The sequence below is a fragment of the Felis catus genome, chromosome A2, assembly GCF_018350175.1.
Source record: "Felis catus isolate Fca126 chromosome A2, F.catus_Fca126_mat1.0, whole genome shotgun sequence".
NCBI lineage: Eukaryota > Metazoa > Chordata > Mammalia > Carnivora > Felidae > Felis > Felis catus.
In genome coordinates this window covers 52,180,663-52,196,771 of record NC_058369.1, presented here as the reverse complement: position 1 = coordinate 52,196,771, position 16,109 = coordinate 52,180,663, and the positions used below count along the sequence as shown (strand labels likewise).

Below are 16,109 nucleotides of genomic sequence, written 5' to 3'. Positions count from 1 at the left end.
AGAGGGTCTCTAGGGGACTCTCAAGCCAGCTGTTTCCTCTCTGCATTTCATTTTCTTCACCTTTCTGCCAATGGCTAAGCTGAATTCCAGAAAAGTGGGCAGACTTGCCCAGGGATGCAGTGCAGAGCTCAAACTAGCTGGAGAAGGCTGGGGATAGGAAGCAAGAACAGCTTCTCCATGTACTTACCCCTGTCCAGGGGAGTGTGGACACCTGTCCTCTTGACCTGAAAGAGCAGAAACATTCAAGGAAAGGGGATTTTCCATTTGTCTTAATATCCCCAGTTCTAGGTCCAGGCAGGAAACATGACGGGTACTCAGTAAAAGCCTGCTGAATACATGACCCAATTTCTAAAATCTGCAGCCCTCAGCAGAAAGTATCAGCTCCTCAGTGCCTGATTCCCTCCCCTGCCCCCTTTCCCAAAACCAGAGGAAAATCTCCTAGGTCTGAGTAGACTTTGACTTCACTTCCAAACCTCCTCTGTGCTCTGGTTATTTGCAGTGCCTAACAGAGCTAGGCTGCAGGGTCACATTTGGCCAGCAGGGGTCACTAGCACACACTGCAGGCTACAGGGTCTACTGGGTAAAATAATGCCATAGGTTACAATTCTGTAAGCTTAAGTGTCTGCAAATCAGATTTCCTGGGGATGAGGGAGACCCACATTTCTGTGACCCAGTCTCTTTGTGTCTTAAATGCTTTGCACCAACTGCTTAATACACTTTCAGACACGAGGAGGGAATGGTGGCAGATAGGTGACTGTACCAATCCCTGTGGCTCTATGAAATTATTAAGTTCTCAGGGACCCTCTGGCCATCAGAGATTTTCTGAACCTGGAACTCTGTGGGGATGCTTTCCTTGTGAGTGGATGCTACTGCCTGAGAGAGGGTGAGAGGCCAAGACAGGTTTGGGTGGATCCTGAGATCGGGGATTTTAAACAGAAGAGTCAACCACACAGGAATGAGCAGACACTGTATATGGATGATCTCACTGTTCTGTGGACTATCCTGGAGCCCAAACCAGGGCTGCATGTTTCAAATCATCATGTCTTTCCACCCTACCTTGTCTGCCTCAGACATGCAGGTCTGCCAGCATGGAGACAGTAAGGCACAGTGATTCAAGACTGGGTTTTGAGTTCAGACAGACCTGACTTCTCTGTGTCTCAATTTCCCCTATCTGTAAAGGGGGGATGTAATACTTGGGAGGAGCCTCTGTTATGGGACTATTTTGAAGGAGTAAAGAGACAACTTTTGTAGAGGACCTAGCACAAGGAGATGTTCAATGTATGGCGAGGAAGGAAAGGAAGTGTGGGTTCCTACAACACCCCCGGGTGCTTCTAATTTGTAATCCTGAGTTAAAACGGCAACCTCCAAGTATGGAACCAAGGTGGTTTTGCAGGTATATCGTGGAGGTAATACAGTACAGGAAGAGCAACTCAATGAATACCATTCTGCTGGGAACAGCCACATATAGTGTGTTCATTCCTTTAATTTTTAAAAATGAGTAAGCAGACAATCGTGTGCCCTTTGAATACCCAATAAAAACGTTCATTATGTAAAACAGTACAACCTTTTTCATTTTTTAATAATTCTGTAAATATCTCAGAAAGGATGTATTGTTTCTAATGAATATCAAAAAAGTCACCACAATGACATTTCCCCTGCCCCCACATTTCCCTCCCCGCCCCACCCCAAGTTGCCCAAATACTAGTAGGAAATTACAAAAAACAAAGAGCAAAAGCCCTCCCTCCGCCCTGCCCCATGAGTAGTGTTAAGTGAGTGAAATGTTAAGTGCCACAGGTACAATGCAGTGTGTCCCCAGCAAGACCTCAGAGCTGTAGGTGGAGAATCGGTAGCAGCAGCAGGGGGGAGTCTCCTTCCCCGGGACCTGGTGGGAGAAGAAGAGTAGCCGAGGACAGACACAAGCAGAGGGCTCAGCACAAGGCCCAATCTTCCTCAGTCCACTTCTGGGGCCACCAGGTCAGACAGCATAGGGAGAGCCAGGCAGGCCTGGGCAGTGTGTGCAAAAGGGGGCCCAGAACCAGGCGTCCCAACCTGCCTCGGGGGTGGGCACTGGGCATCCCTTCTAGCAAACTTGGGCTTCAGGTGGGGGCTGGCCAGAGTAGAGAAGCTGTCAGTTTGGAAAGTTTTGGGTGAATCAAACAGGTGGGTTCCCTATGGGAAACTCAAGTCTTAGTTTGGAGAAAACTCCTGTTTCCATCAAATAAAACCGGCAACATACAGGAAAAGGATAAAGAATGCACCTTCCCTGTCCCCAAATAACTCAGAATCCAAGAGAGAGGGTTGATGAAATCCAGTTAAAGAAGAGAGGTCAGGCAGAGGGGTCTGAGGCAGCACTGGCCGCACCCCCCAGCAACCCCAGGCCTGCACAGAGGGAGGGGTGGGAGCCAAGTTCTCCCCTCCAGTATAAGTGCCAAGGCTTCTCAGCCACCTGGTGAGAGAGGCAGGTAGGATGGCTCCCAAAAACAGGGTGGGGAAGAAGGCTCTGAGACGAGGGTCTGCTGGTGATAGGAAAGAAGATGGGGAGGACTGAGAGGAAGTAGGACAGGGGGAGAGAGAGGAGGGCAGAGGACAGCAAGAAGGAGAAGAGGTGACAGGCAGATGGAGAAGGGGTCAGAGGAGAAAACCAGGGTTCAGGCCCTACTATGGCTCCTTCCCCTGGGAGGCTGGTGGAAGGTTCTAGAAACAGATCCCTGCTGGGGCAGCGGCAGGACAAACAGCCACAAGGGAACAGCGGCTGCTTCCTGACCCCAAATATTAGCGCCCAGGAGATGCCAGCAAGCCCCATGAGAATGGAGAGGCAGAGATGAGGGGGGAGAGCAGATGGATAGGACAGGAGGAGCCCTGTCATGGGGGCTGAGGACCTGGAAGGACTCCAGAGAATGGAGCCACTCACAGATGCATCAAACTAGAGTTTTAGGAGGAAACACCACATCATTTTCGCAACAAACTTGATTTTAAATAAGCAGGAGGTGCAATGCAGGGATGATAGCTTGGGAGTGAGTCTTCAGAATAATCCAAGATCAAGGTCAGGACTGCCAGCCAGTGAGGCACACTGAGAGAACCCCCAAGAGATGTGGCAGGGCCAGGAAGGACCTCAGAGATCACCGGATCCAGCCCTCCCCATTTGAGAAATGGGGAAACTGAGGCCCAGGGAGGTGATGGGAGCGCCCAAGGTCACTTAGAGGGATCAGGGCGGAGGTGGGGTTGAGGGTGGGCTATAACCCAGGAGTCCTGAGTCTGGTGGGACTTTCTCTCCTCTGACATAGCCTTGCTGTCTGCAAACCCACTACTAAGGGATCGGGGATGGCAAAGGCAGGATTTGAAGGCAAAGGCTTCCTGGGGGCATGGAGGACAGGCAGCTCATCAGGGACGAGCGTGGGATGTGGTCTGGTCAGCTAAAAGGCTGACGGAGAACAGGCATCACTCCCACCCCACCTGCCCCACAGCCCAAGTATAAAAGTTTGACCATATGATACAACTTCTCCCTACCCCCTAGAAAACATTGGTTAACACCATCCTAGCACAGAAGATTCTGCTAGTCCCTGTACAGTATTATCTCTTTGTAATGTTACTTACATGATAACTGGGGGCAAGGAGGGGAATGCGACTTTCCAGAGTGTACACGGCCACCTTAAAATTAACTTGTTAATAAATCCTGTGCAAAACGAGCAAGTCTCTATCATTAGGTGAAATACATGTTTCAGGTATTCATTTACACACATGGGGTGGGGGGAGGAAAGGAAGGAGAGGCATCCGAGGTGGAGGTGTTGCTCAGAAGTGTGTCTCCTTCTCTGTGATGGCTGCAATGGTCCCATCGCCCTTGAGTTTGGCGTCACAGTCATTAACCATCACCGTCCGTGGGCCTCCCCCAAGCTTGCCCCGCATTTTCAGATCAGCGCTGGGGATGGTCAACTTCCGGAATTTCTACGTGGAGAGGAGAAGAGCTGTCTGAGAGGGATTGCCGGGGTCCCGGCACCTGCCTCGGCCTCTCCCACCTGCATGGGTGGACACCACGGGGCCACAGAGCCATCAGCCCAAGATCTGGGCCTGAGCGCTGTCACTTAGAGCTCTGTTCTAATGAACTGACCTTCGTGGGTCTCAGTTTCCTCCTCTGGAAAATGGGGACAATGAGGAGTAAGAACATGGCTGTACAAGTGCTTAGTCTTGTACCTGGCCTACTGGGTGTAATCGGGGGCTGACCGCCTCGTCCCAAAGCAGCTGGGCTTTGAATCTCTGCTCAGCCACTCACTAGCTGTGTTGGGGAAGTTATCTAACCTCTATGAGCTGCGCTTTCCTGTTCTGTGAAATGGGATAATAGTACTTGCCTGCAAGGGGTGTTGTATGAGGGAGCTAAGGCTCACTCTAGGGCTGTTTACATGATTGCTGGATAAATGGGTATATTTCCCACAAAAGGGATGTCATCACATTGCCACTGTCCAGGGGAACACGTGGTGTGTGCCATGTGCTCCTCTGGCCACGCTTGAAGGTGGGAACATTGTCACAGCCACAGCCCCATTCCACTTGGAAAGTGGCCAGCACTGGGCTGGGCACAGATGGCATGACTCTCATCTGACTGTAACAGTGAGGGAGCAGAGGACACAGGCAGACTCCTGACACACGTCTGCTGCCACAATGCTGCCTGGGGCCCCACACCTCAGCTTCACATGTACCCCACACATTCCATCAGGAGAAGACACTATACCAGGATTTGAGATGTCCTTGCTGGGCATAAACCCCTTCCCCCAGGGAAGCCGCAAAGACTCGGGAGGCCCGTTTTTTCATGATCAAGGTTCCGTCTTCTCTTGCAGATACTGCCATGCCTAAGAGGCCGAACCTACGTTGTCCAGGTGGGATAAGCAGCCCGATTCCCCCGTGCTGAACGCCTCCTGTGTGCCAGGCACTGCACTAAGCTCTTGACACAGGACAGGGGCAAAGACTACTGGCTCCAGAGCCAGGTGCTTGGGTTTGAATCACAGCTCTGCCACTGAACTGGGGCAAGAAACTTAACCTCTCTGCATTTCAGTGTCCTCATTTGTCAAAGGGGGAGAACAAGGGCACCTGTCTCCTAGGATTAACATGAGGTCCAGTTTAGTTGAGCTTGTCACAGACTAGCACAGATATCTATCCTCACAGCAGTTCTCAGAGGCGTAAGTACCATTGACCCCATTATTCCTTCCAGATCCTTCCTGTCAGCTGCTAGAACCTTCAGGGAAGGCCTGGAAACCAGTTCTGCTGTCTTTAACGAACCTTGCTGTCTGTGGAGGCAGGTATGGGAGCTTAGGGACGTGGAAGAAGCTCAGGAAAGTAGCCTCTCCTTCCCCAGCCCTCCCTCGCTCCCTCCCTCCCTCCTTGCCAGGCCTGAGCTGATCTCTGGAGGATTTGTAAGGCGACAGAGAGCATTCCTGAATACCAAAGGCCACAGAAGTTTGGACAGGGGCTGGCAGGGACCACGGACATGGTTTGGTTCCAGATCAAAATTCACCAACTGCCCTTGACCTATATTCCCTGCAGGAGCCAAGGAAACTTTCTTTGGGGGCATGAGCAGGTCTGAGAAAGGGACTTTCCCTCTCGGCTTGCTCCTTCTGGCTGGATATGTGGAGCTTTTTTCTGGAGCTTAGGCCGTTCGGTGGGCGGGCAGGCTGGTTGCAGCCTGAGCTGGATTTGGGTGTCTGCATACACAACTACTCCCATTTTCCTTTGGCCTTGTCCTGGAGAGAGAAAGGTCAACCCCTGAGATCCCTGTCACGTGGCACTGGGGCAGAGACAGGGGCTGGCAGTGGAGTGTGGCCAGGCTAGCAGATGAAGGAGGCCGCAAAACTCAGGCAATGAGAGCCCAGACTTCAGAGTTTCTGCTCTGTCACTCTGAGGCTGTGTGCTCCTGGACAAGCTGCTTCACTTCTCTGTGCTTCAGCTTTCTCCTCTGCGAAGCGGGGGCAGGAAGAGCCTCCACCGCAGGGGACTACTATGAGAATTCGATGGTGCAGTGTTTGTAAACAGAACAGCGTCTGGCACGTAGCAGTTCCCTAAATGAGTGAGAAAGTGACTCAAACCATCTGATGTGCCAGCAGGTGGGAAAGGAGAGAAAAGAGCCAGCGGATGCTCTGGAGTACCACGGTGTGTTTGTAACTCTGCCTGCCACCAAGGGACCACATATGGTGCGATGCCGCTGACAGGAAGTGTCCCGAGCAGGCAAATCCACAGAGACGGGAGATGCGTGGTGTCTGGGGTGGGAATGGGGAAAACCATGAAAGGGCATGAGGGGTCTTCTTAGGGTGGTGGACAGGTTTTAAAACTGACTCCTGGTGATGATTCTCACACACAGAAAGTTACTACAAAAATCACTGAATGGTACACCTGACATGTGAATTTTAGGATATATAAAACATACTGTAACAAGATTGTTTTTAAAAAATTTGTTTTCCACCATGGAAAGCATTCTGAAGTTTCCTCAAACAGTTAAAAATAGAACGTACCATATGATCCAGCAATTTCACTTCTGGTATTTATCTGAAGGAAAGGAAAATACTAACTTGAAAAGGTATGTATGCCTCCATGATCACTGCAGCATTATTTACAGCAGCCAGGACATGGAAACAACCTAACTGTCCATCCGTGGATGAATGTATAAAGAAGATGTGGCACGCATATATATGTAGGTATGTGTATGTGTATACACACACACACACACACACACACACACACACACACACACTGGAATATTACCCAGTCATAGAAAGGGAAATCCTGTTTGTGACAACATGGATGGACGTTGACGGTATCATGCTAAGTGAGATGAATCAGAGAAGGACAAATACCGTATGGCATCACTTATATGTGGAACCTAAAAAAACCCAAAAACTGAAAAACAAACAAAAACCTAACACACAAACAAACAACACCTAACAGAGCTCAGAGATACAGAGAACAGACTGGTGGTTGCCAGAGGTGGGGGTGGGTGGGGAAATGGGTGAAGGGGGTCCACATGTACAAACTTCATGGAGACGTAATAAAGAAGTCATAGAGACATAATGCACAACATGGTGACTATGGTTGATAATACAGTACTATGTATTTGAAAGTTGCTAAGATAATAGATCTTAAAAGTTCTCATCACAAGAAAAACATTTGGAACTGCAGGGTGATAGATGTTAACTAGACTTAACTGTGGTGATCACTTCACAATACAAACAAATGTTAGATCATTATGTTGTTATCTAAAACTAATGCTATATGTCAATCATATCTCAATTTTAAAAAATTGGTTTGCTAAGCTTTGGCTGTGTGATGTTCACTTTGGGTTGAATGATTTAACTTCTCCGAGCTTCAGTTTCTCTACCTATTGAATGCAGAAAATGAGGCCAGCACCTGCTTTGCTCTGAGGACTAAAGGAGATACAGCATGTACAGAGTCTGGCACGGTGATGACACGGGATAGGTGTTCCCCCTCCCTTCGCCCCAGGTATGGGGTCCTTCATGAATTAACAGGACAGTAAAAGCTACCACTTGGTCACTCTCTGTTCCAGGTCCTGGTCTGAGTGCTTTTCCCTGTATGAACTCACCAAGTCCTTATAAAACCCTCTGTAAGTCAGGAACTGCTGTTGTCCCCATTTTACAGATGAGGAAACTCAGAGAACCTGGCCCAACCTCAAGGCCTCATACTGATGACCTCACATAACGGAAACAATGAACACCTGCCAGGGAGGGGCTGGCAGTGGCTTCCCTGAGAGACACACGAGGGCTCATTCTTAACACACTCCCCGCTCAGGTAAGACCCACGGACTTGCTCCTGCTCCTTGGCCCACCCGAGGCAGAGCCAGTCCCTGCATGTGCCTCAGCCCCCCTCAGAGCTGCCCTTGCCAGCTGGCCTCCTGCCCGGGACTGTCTCACCTCAGGCAGCGTCCCCTCTGTCTTCCACACCTTGATGAAGACCCAGAGTGGGATGCACAGCATGGACGAGAGTGCCATGAGCCAGCCAATTCCATAGCCCCAGGTGGGGTAGGTATACATGTTGTTGTATTTGAGAGGCTTGTACTTGACCAGGAAGAAGATGAAGATGCCCTGTGGAGAAACAGGAGAGGTCCCTGGGGGCCCGGCTGCAGGCCTGTGTGATGGTCTTGGACAGGGGAGGCGCTGCACAGGATTGCTAGCACTGTGGGCACAGCGAAGGGACGCCCACAGGGCCCAGCACCTCCTCGGGGCTCGGAGCTCCTTCCCTCCCCAGGAGCCCCATCCACCGCCTCTGCCCAATCAGGGATTTTCATTTTTCCCTAGCTACTTCTTGGCATTGCTTTCAAAGTTGCCTTTCAAAACCATGATGGTTTGTGAAGATGCTCTGAGATGCTTCACATGCCAAGCACCTGGTAAAGAGCAGCGGGGCTGCAGTTTTTATCAAACGTCCATTCACAAAGTCCCCTCCAGGGTCTGGCCTGAGGGGCAGAGCATGAGTTCCAACTTTACCCTCAATTCTGTGGCTTTCTCAGTTAACTGCAAAGCTAAACATTGTCCGTGGTACAATCCTTGGGCGTCACGGAGACAGGCCCCGGACACTTAGCTTGTGGGTATAGAATCCAAGGCTTCGAGAAGGGAGAAGACTTGCTTGTGGTCACCTAGCAAGCTGGTGGCAGAGCTGGGATCCCAGGGAGGCCCCTCCCTGGCCGAGCCCAGAAACTGACCCCATGACTCCAACTTAGAAAGCTGTTGGGTGCCGTGGACTCTGAATTCACAGAGGGTCACCCAGGGGGCCATCACCTCCTCAGTTTCAGCCTCGGCCAGGCTTGTGGCGCTAGAGTGGAAAAGCGGGTGGGCGGGCTGGAGGCAGCTTCTGGCAGGGCCCTTACCGCACAGATCCCGGGGGTCACAACCTTCCAGCACCATTTAATGAGCGACAGTGGCCGGTAGCCAATCATGTCTTCGATGTTATCGTAGAAGCGATTGCTTCCTGTCCAGGATAAAACAGACAGCCACACACACATCCCAGAGAATTTTTGTACAAGACTCAGACAGAAGGCTAGAAGTGTTTGCTTTTCCCAGCCCGAGACAGACAAATGATGGCAGGGACCTTATTTACCACTGAACAGCTACCAAGATGTTATGTATGTGAGGTTTCAGAATATACTGCAGTAGGAGGAATTCTGGTCTGATATTGGGAACACCACTGACCTTGGGCAGTGAGGCCCAGGAAACAGTAAAGAGGAAACATTTCTGGGAGCAAAGTAGAAGGTGGTCCCTTTGAGAGGCAGACCCTGGGCCTGGCTGACATGCGTGGGGGCAGGGCAGGGCTCTGAAGGCGACTGCTTGGCTGGACTGTTAATGAGTAGGGCAGCCCACAGGGGGCCCTGTTCCCAAGCTATGCTCCCAGTGGGGGTGTCCATCACCCATGAGTCCAGATCCTCATCCACTCATAGGATATAGGAGGAAACAGGAGGACCACAAGGCAGCTGCTGACTGAGGGCCAGGCACTGTGCTTGTTGTTTTGCCCACACTATCTCCTACTTGTAGACATGGTGAGGGCTACTCCATTTTACAGATGGGAAAATTGAGGCTCAGGGGCAGAGAAGCACAGGCCCAAGGTCACAGTGCCTGAGTCTGGAACCCACCGCCCCCCCTGTGCTGCAGGGGTGTAAGAGTAAGAAACTCTCTTGACAAGTATGAAAGGCCGAGCCCCTGAGGAAAGGAAGAAGAGGTGGACACAGATGGAGACAAGCCATGGAGAACCTGAGCCCTCCCAGGCCCCAGGCGTCCATATGCTGGGCACCACGGCAGGCTGCTGGGGTGTGGGTGGGCCCGGCCTCTACTCACCATACACCCAGCCGATGCAGATACACTCAAAGATGGCCACAAAGAGAAGGCACATCCCGCTGGCAGCATAGGAGTCGAAGAGCTGGAAGATGTACATGCCACCCTGCAGAGCAGGAGGACAGATACATGGACAGACGGACGCAAACACACATGGGAGAGCAGGGTTGGCCAGCTGGCCTCGGAAAGGCCTCTGCTCTGCCCTGGGGCTACCATCGGCCAGGAGTCACTTCCACCAGGGCAGACTGCTTCTCCCTATCCTCCCCAAACGATATCCCTTCTGCACCTGGGCACCCCATAAGATTCCACCCTCTGGGGCTGCTCAGATTGCAATCGTTTGTCTTGTCTCTGTTCCCCACATGCCAAAGACAACATGGAAAACCAGAGGTGGCCTCAGCCCCTCTCCCTGATGGCTCTAACAGCCTCCCCACAGGTCTCCCTCTCTCTAGATGTTGGGCACATCAGCTTTCACCAGGACCTTTATAACACGCAAATCCAACCATGTGCCTCCACAGCTTAACGTTACCCCTTGGCTTCAGGCAGCCTGGCAGTCACAGCTGCCCTCTCACTCGGCCTTGTCTGCCTTCCTACCAGCCGACTTCAACACGCTTCCCCCCGACAGACCAAGGGATCGTCCTGCCTCTGTGCTGTTCCCTTTTGCTTGGTAAGTTCTTTCAAAGCTCAGCTCAAATGTTACCTCATCTAGGAAGCCCTCCCTGAAAGCCTCTGTAGCACATTTTCTGGATTCACAGTTTTTAAAACAAGTTTTCCCATCAGCTGCTCTATTAGCTCTGGGCTTCTGCTGGGGAGGCCCCCACACCAGTTTTGTCTCCTGCCAGCGCAGGGCCTGGCTCGAAGTAGGTCCCCGATAGTTGCAAGTTGAATTGTGTGGAGTGAGAGCCCCGTGGGGGAGGGACTCTGAATGGCTTGTCCACAGCTGTGTCCATTTCTGGTCAAGGCCTTGGCACAGACTAGGTGTGCAATCTTTGTGGAATGCAGGATTGGCGTGGGCCAGCTCTGTGGTATATACATCTGTGATGATGGACTTCAGGGAAAGGCCTGGGAGGTATAAGCTCAGGTGGCCAAGGTGATCCGGGAAGGTTCCTAAAAAGGAGGGATGGCATCTGGGCTGGGGGAGGCGGGGAGGCCAGCTACAGGTGTGGGAAGGGATGGGATCCTTACAGAAAATCTTTATAATACGTGACTGCCCTTAGGAGAACACAACCAACAGCAGGAGAAATAAAAGTTGAAAAGGGAAGGAGGGTCTGGTTGGGGGAGGCACTGTGAATGCCAGGACAGGAGGGTAAGAGGCCAGGACAAAGCCTGGACAGCCTCCTGTGTGTCTGCCACAGGGACGTAATTGGAATTAAGCTTCTGGTCTGTGCTCCCACAGCCCCCAGGGCCTCCTCCTGGGACTATTTCCTCACATCTGGACTGGGCTGGGACTATTTCCACACACAGGCTGGGACTATTTCCTCACATCTCTTCAGCTGCATCCGGGGCAACATCTCAGTGCCTACAGGGCCAGACAGGTAACACAAGGGAGAGACGTTGGCCCAGTTGGCAGGAAGTGGTGGGGACTAGTGCTATTTGGCCACGCACAAGTCTGGTTGAGTCGCTGGGGGAGGCAGGTCTGAGTGTGGCCAGATATGCAGATTTTCTAGAAGATGCCAGAAATCCAGGCTTTCCTGAGAAATCTTTCTCTCCTGAATAGTTGGCAACCTCTTCACGTTCTTAAAAACACATTGGGGGTGAAACAAAGGGGATCTCTGGGCCATACCTGGTCTGGGGCCTCCCATCGGTGCCGGACATGGGGGATATTTAGGTCTGTGAGAGTAAGGAGCCAACCGGAGGCTCCTCTACGACCAGCAGTGGGCGTGGCTTTCTGAGTTAAAAGCAGAGACCACACTCCCAAGGGCTCTCCTGAGCGTCTCCTTCCATGAGCACCATACATGCGTATGCAGCGCTCTCCAAGCACCAGGCTCTGAGTGAACTGCGTGCCGGGTCTCAGTCTGGTTGGTCCTTGCAGTGTGTGTAATTAATTACGAGGCAGGCACGACTGCTGTCCTCGGCGTTCATGGGGGAAACCAAGGCACAGAGTCATCCGGCTTTAGCCAGTCACTGGGCTGAGGACTCAACCTAGGCCGACTGCCGCACAGCCTGTGCTCTTAACCCTCCACCACACTGCCTTCGTGGAAGACAAGAAATCTGTGGCCTATTTCTTCCCCAGAGCCGAACTTTAAATGTGTATACTTAAGGGAGAGGATCTCGCCGGCAATTACTGTGGAGGCTGGGGCGGACATGGCCCATTTGGCCATCTGAACTTCCTGCTGCGCTCACTCACGGATCTTCCTGTGGGGAGGCAGAAGGTCGGCATGTGAAGCCCACGCGTCTGCTGATGAATGGTCAGCTCCTCCCTGGGGGCCAGGAGGCACCCCTGGGCAGATCCACGCCCTCAGGTTGAAGGGTGGGCAAGCAGACTCTGGGAGGCCCGGGGCCCCCAGCACCGGGCGGTCCAGCAGGGTCCTCTGCCCGCCTGCTCCAGGCCAGTGACATCCACGCCCACAGCCTGGCTTATCTTCTTGCAGCCCAGTCCCCACCAGCCCCCTTTAACTCATCACGTTAACCCCCCAATTTGTAAGTAGGTGACAAAAGACTCTACTTTGTGTAATGAATCAGCACTTAATGAAGCCCTGCTCACTGCAGGGCTGGTTTCCCCAGTGGGAAGAGGAGAGATAGAATGCCACACCATTCATTTGCACAAAGCTGATTATCACTTCCATTAATGTGACAATGACTAGGAACACTAATAACACCAGCCACCACGCCCTGAGTGCCTGCCCCCTATGAGGGAAGAGAGCCCACCGCCCCCCCCCCCCCCCCCCCCCCCCCCCCCCCCCCCCCCCCCCCGGCAAGGCCAGCTCCTGTTTTCAAGGACCTCAGAGCCTGGTAGGAGAGAGACAGGTGCTTGGAGGGGTCATTCTAAGGTGGGAGAAAGGCTGGGCTGAGCCTGGAACAAAGTGCTTGGAGGAAGGAAAGCAGAGGAGGCTTCCAGGAGGCAGCCTCTGAGCTGAGAAGCAGAGGATGCTGAAGATTCCCCAGACCGACCTCAGTATCACCTCAGCCGCTTTGATGGATCTGGAATTCCCTCCTCTCTTTCCACGTTTCTTACAAAACCTCTTCTTGTCTCCCAGCCAACAGTTTTCTGTGTTTTTTTCTTTTTAAACTAACTAATTTTGTGAGTATGGGGGTAAAGATACCTAATGTCACCACCTCAAGGTACTTGAGACAGTATTTATTGGACAGGATGGTTGCAGGAGAAACATGGTATTATGAGTCTTTTTTTTTTTTTAATGTTTATTTATTTTTGAGACAGAGAGAGAGACAGAGTTGGGGAGGGGCACAGAAAGAGGAGGACAAAGAATCCAAAGCAGGCTCCAGGCTTTGAGCTGTCAGCACAGAGCCTGACATGGGGCTCAAACCCACAAACCGTGAGATCATGACCTGAGCTGAAGTCTAACGTTTAACCGAGGTGCCCCCCAGGTGCCCCAAGAGAGTCTTAATTTGAGGGGTTACTGGTGAACCCCTCCTCACCCACAGGCCCAGCAGAGGCAAGAAGAGGGATACATAAGGGGTTCTGGGGCTCAGACACACAGTGCTTGAAGGTGCCATACATCCTCATGTGTGTCATTCTCAGTGATGTCCCAGAAAAGCCTGCTCTGAACGTTAGTCCAAGAGCAGTACCTGGTTGAAGAGTGCATAGCTAACACTGTCCCTTTCACCCAGAAGTTACAGTGAGAGTGGCCCGGGCATCCAGAGGCTCATGACTACAGATAAACCCAGTATCTCCCTTTCTGAGTTTCACTCCTGTCTGGTAGCGACCACGGTGACCTTTAGCTGAGCCTTCACACGCGTAAGACATTATGCTAGGGGCTCAAGGAGAACTTCGAATGATTTGCACAACAACCCATTACAAAGAGGAGAAACTGAGTCCTAGACCTGTACTAGACCTGCCCAGGGTCATAGGGCCAATTCCAGAGCTGGGCTTTGACCTCAGACCTGCCTAAGCCAGAGCCCAGGCACTTAACCATCACGTTACCGTGTTCACATTGCTTACTTGCGTCCACATGGCTCACCTCCGTTAGCATCACAAGGCCCAGGAAATAGGAGACGACTGATAGAGCCAGGATGAGCAGCTCCCGCCGGTAGCCCCTCCGAAAGACCTTGGGGTACATGTCCACCACAGCAGTCACGAGGCTTTCCACGCACACAAACTGGACGGGGCAGAGAGGATGGTGTCAAGTCCAGGAGAAAGCTGGTTCTCAGCGGCCCTGGCTCTGGACAAGTGCAACACGTCTAACCCCTGGGCTTCTCGCCCGCTGGCCTTACCTTCCTTCCCACACTCACACTGACAGAGGACCCGAGAATAACAACAATCCCAGCACTTAATAGAACTTCAGCAAGTGCATGGAAAAGATGGAGACCCTGAAACTCCGAGAGGGGAAGTAACCTGCCTAAGGTCACTCAGCAAGGAAGCGGCAGAGTCAGGACTTGAACTGGGGTCTCTGACTCCAAAGCTAGTACTCCTTCTCCCCCATATTTACTATCAGGAGCCTATGTGCTGGGCCCTGTTCTGGGGTCGACTACTTAAGTGAGACGCTGTCTGGGAGGCAAGATAGGCGTCTCTGTACCTATCCTGAGAGTGAGTGCTCTGGTAGTGGCAGGCTCTGGTCAGTGTCTGCAGGCAGAGCTTGATTTCCTCATTCTCTAGGACTGTGACACTTCCCCTGTCCTTTGCTTCTGCTGAGCAAGCACCCCTCTGATGCATGGAGAGCAATCAGAGGCGAGCCAACTCCCAGCTCTTGTGTTTGTGCTGTGGGAGACTCTGGGCCCAGTCAGACCGGGCAGGCTCAAGACAACACAGCTGGAGCCCCTGTCTGTATCCCACCATGCTGAGACAGGGCCAGACGCACGGTGTCACTTCTATTCCTACTCAACCATCAACACCCAGCCCAAATATCCCAACACACAGTCACCCTCCTCCCTGGGTTCTTCCAGACCATGAGCAGATCTCCTGCATAAGCCTTTTCCTGACTGCTCCTTCTTGCCCCCAACTTGGGCAGAACAGACCTTTCCTCTCCTCTACCCCAGCCCCCCCACCTCTGCTTCACCTCATGGGTCCCGTGCTTGCTTATATCTGTCCCCTTACAAGGTGGGACCCTGGATTTTCATCTCTTTCCAGTGGCACAGAGGAAAGGCCTCAGAAAAGGTTGATAAATTCATAATAATAATAAATAATGGCAAATGCATGGTACTTATGGTGAGCCAGGCTCTATTCTAAGCATTTAACAGATACTAATTTATTTAATCTCTATGGTACTATTATTATCCCTGTTTCATAAGTGAGGACATGTAAGTATAGGGGGTAGGCCACCTGCCTGAGGTCACAGAGGTATTCAGTGACACAGCCTGGGTAGGAAGCAGGGAATCTTGTTCTACAGACTGGGCTTTAACCACTGTGCTGGACTGCCAAGAGGGAGGGCAGCAAAAAGAGTAAAGAATTCTTTTACTGGTCACCATGTTGAGATACCCCCTTCCCTGGGGCCATTTGTTGGACCCATATCCTTTCTACTTTTCATTTCTACGCCCTCAGAAAAGGTATTTCCAACTTCACTGTGCAGGGGACTGAAGCACAGAGAGGTGAAGTGACTAGCCCAGAGGAACACAGCTAGTGAAAGTCATGGAGCTGGGACTCACACCCAGCCCTGTTTGACCCCAAAGCCCAGGCTCCTAGCCTCCAGGCTACCCTGTCTCTACAGTAAGGCTGGCTGCACTCATCCTTTCTCCGGGGTCCCCAGGGAAGGAAGGAGATGCAATTCAGGGAAGGCTGTTTATCCAGGACCCAAACTGAAGAGACATCAGAGCATGCGGTAGCTAAGAGGCACAAAAACCTGGGTGCATGTCCCAGCTGGTCACACGGCCTCAGTTTCTTCATCTGCAAAATGGGGATGACACAAGGGCCCTCGGTCCATGTGGTTATTGTGACAAAGAACAGAGGATGTGGTCCCAGCATAGCTCAGCACACACGGGGGTGAGCAGATCACCACCTGCCCGCTGGGCCCCCGGGTCTCCCTTGCTAGCACAGTGTCTCAGCCCAAGTGCTGGCTCCGCTCAACACCCCCAGGGACTCACAGAGCCGAGGCCCCCGTCCCCCACCTCCCACTGCAGGACAGTCACTGTCACGCACAAGCTGCCAATCCCTCCCGAGACCTCGGCCCTCAACAATAGAAGGGAAGA

At 52.1% G+C, this 16,109-nt stretch overlaps 1 protein-coding gene across 2 annotated transcripts in view; it reads right to left on the bottom strand.

The window, feature by feature from the left end:
• Window positions 1-1,465: 1,465 nt before the first annotated feature.
• The window catches only part of SLC6A11 (solute carrier family 6 member 11), a 134,662-nt gene continuing 120,018 nt past the window's right edge, over window positions 1,466-16,109 (bottom strand). For both annotated transcript variants that reach the window (XM_023250020.2, XM_003982487.6), the window contains 5 exons: window positions 13,949-14,086; window positions 9,816-9,918; window positions 8,855-8,955; window positions 7,905-8,075; window positions 1,466-3,942 (listed from right to left, as the gene is read on the bottom strand). In XM_023250020.2, coding sequence (XP_023105788.1) covers window positions 3,790-3,942; window positions 7,905-8,075; window positions 8,855-8,955; window positions 9,816-9,918; window positions 13,949-14,086 — 666 coding nt within the window. In that variant the 3' untranslated portion in view covers window positions 1,466-3,789. The remainder of the gene's footprint in view (window positions 3,943-7,904; window positions 8,076-8,854; window positions 8,956-9,815; window positions 9,919-13,948; window positions 14,087-16,109) is intronic.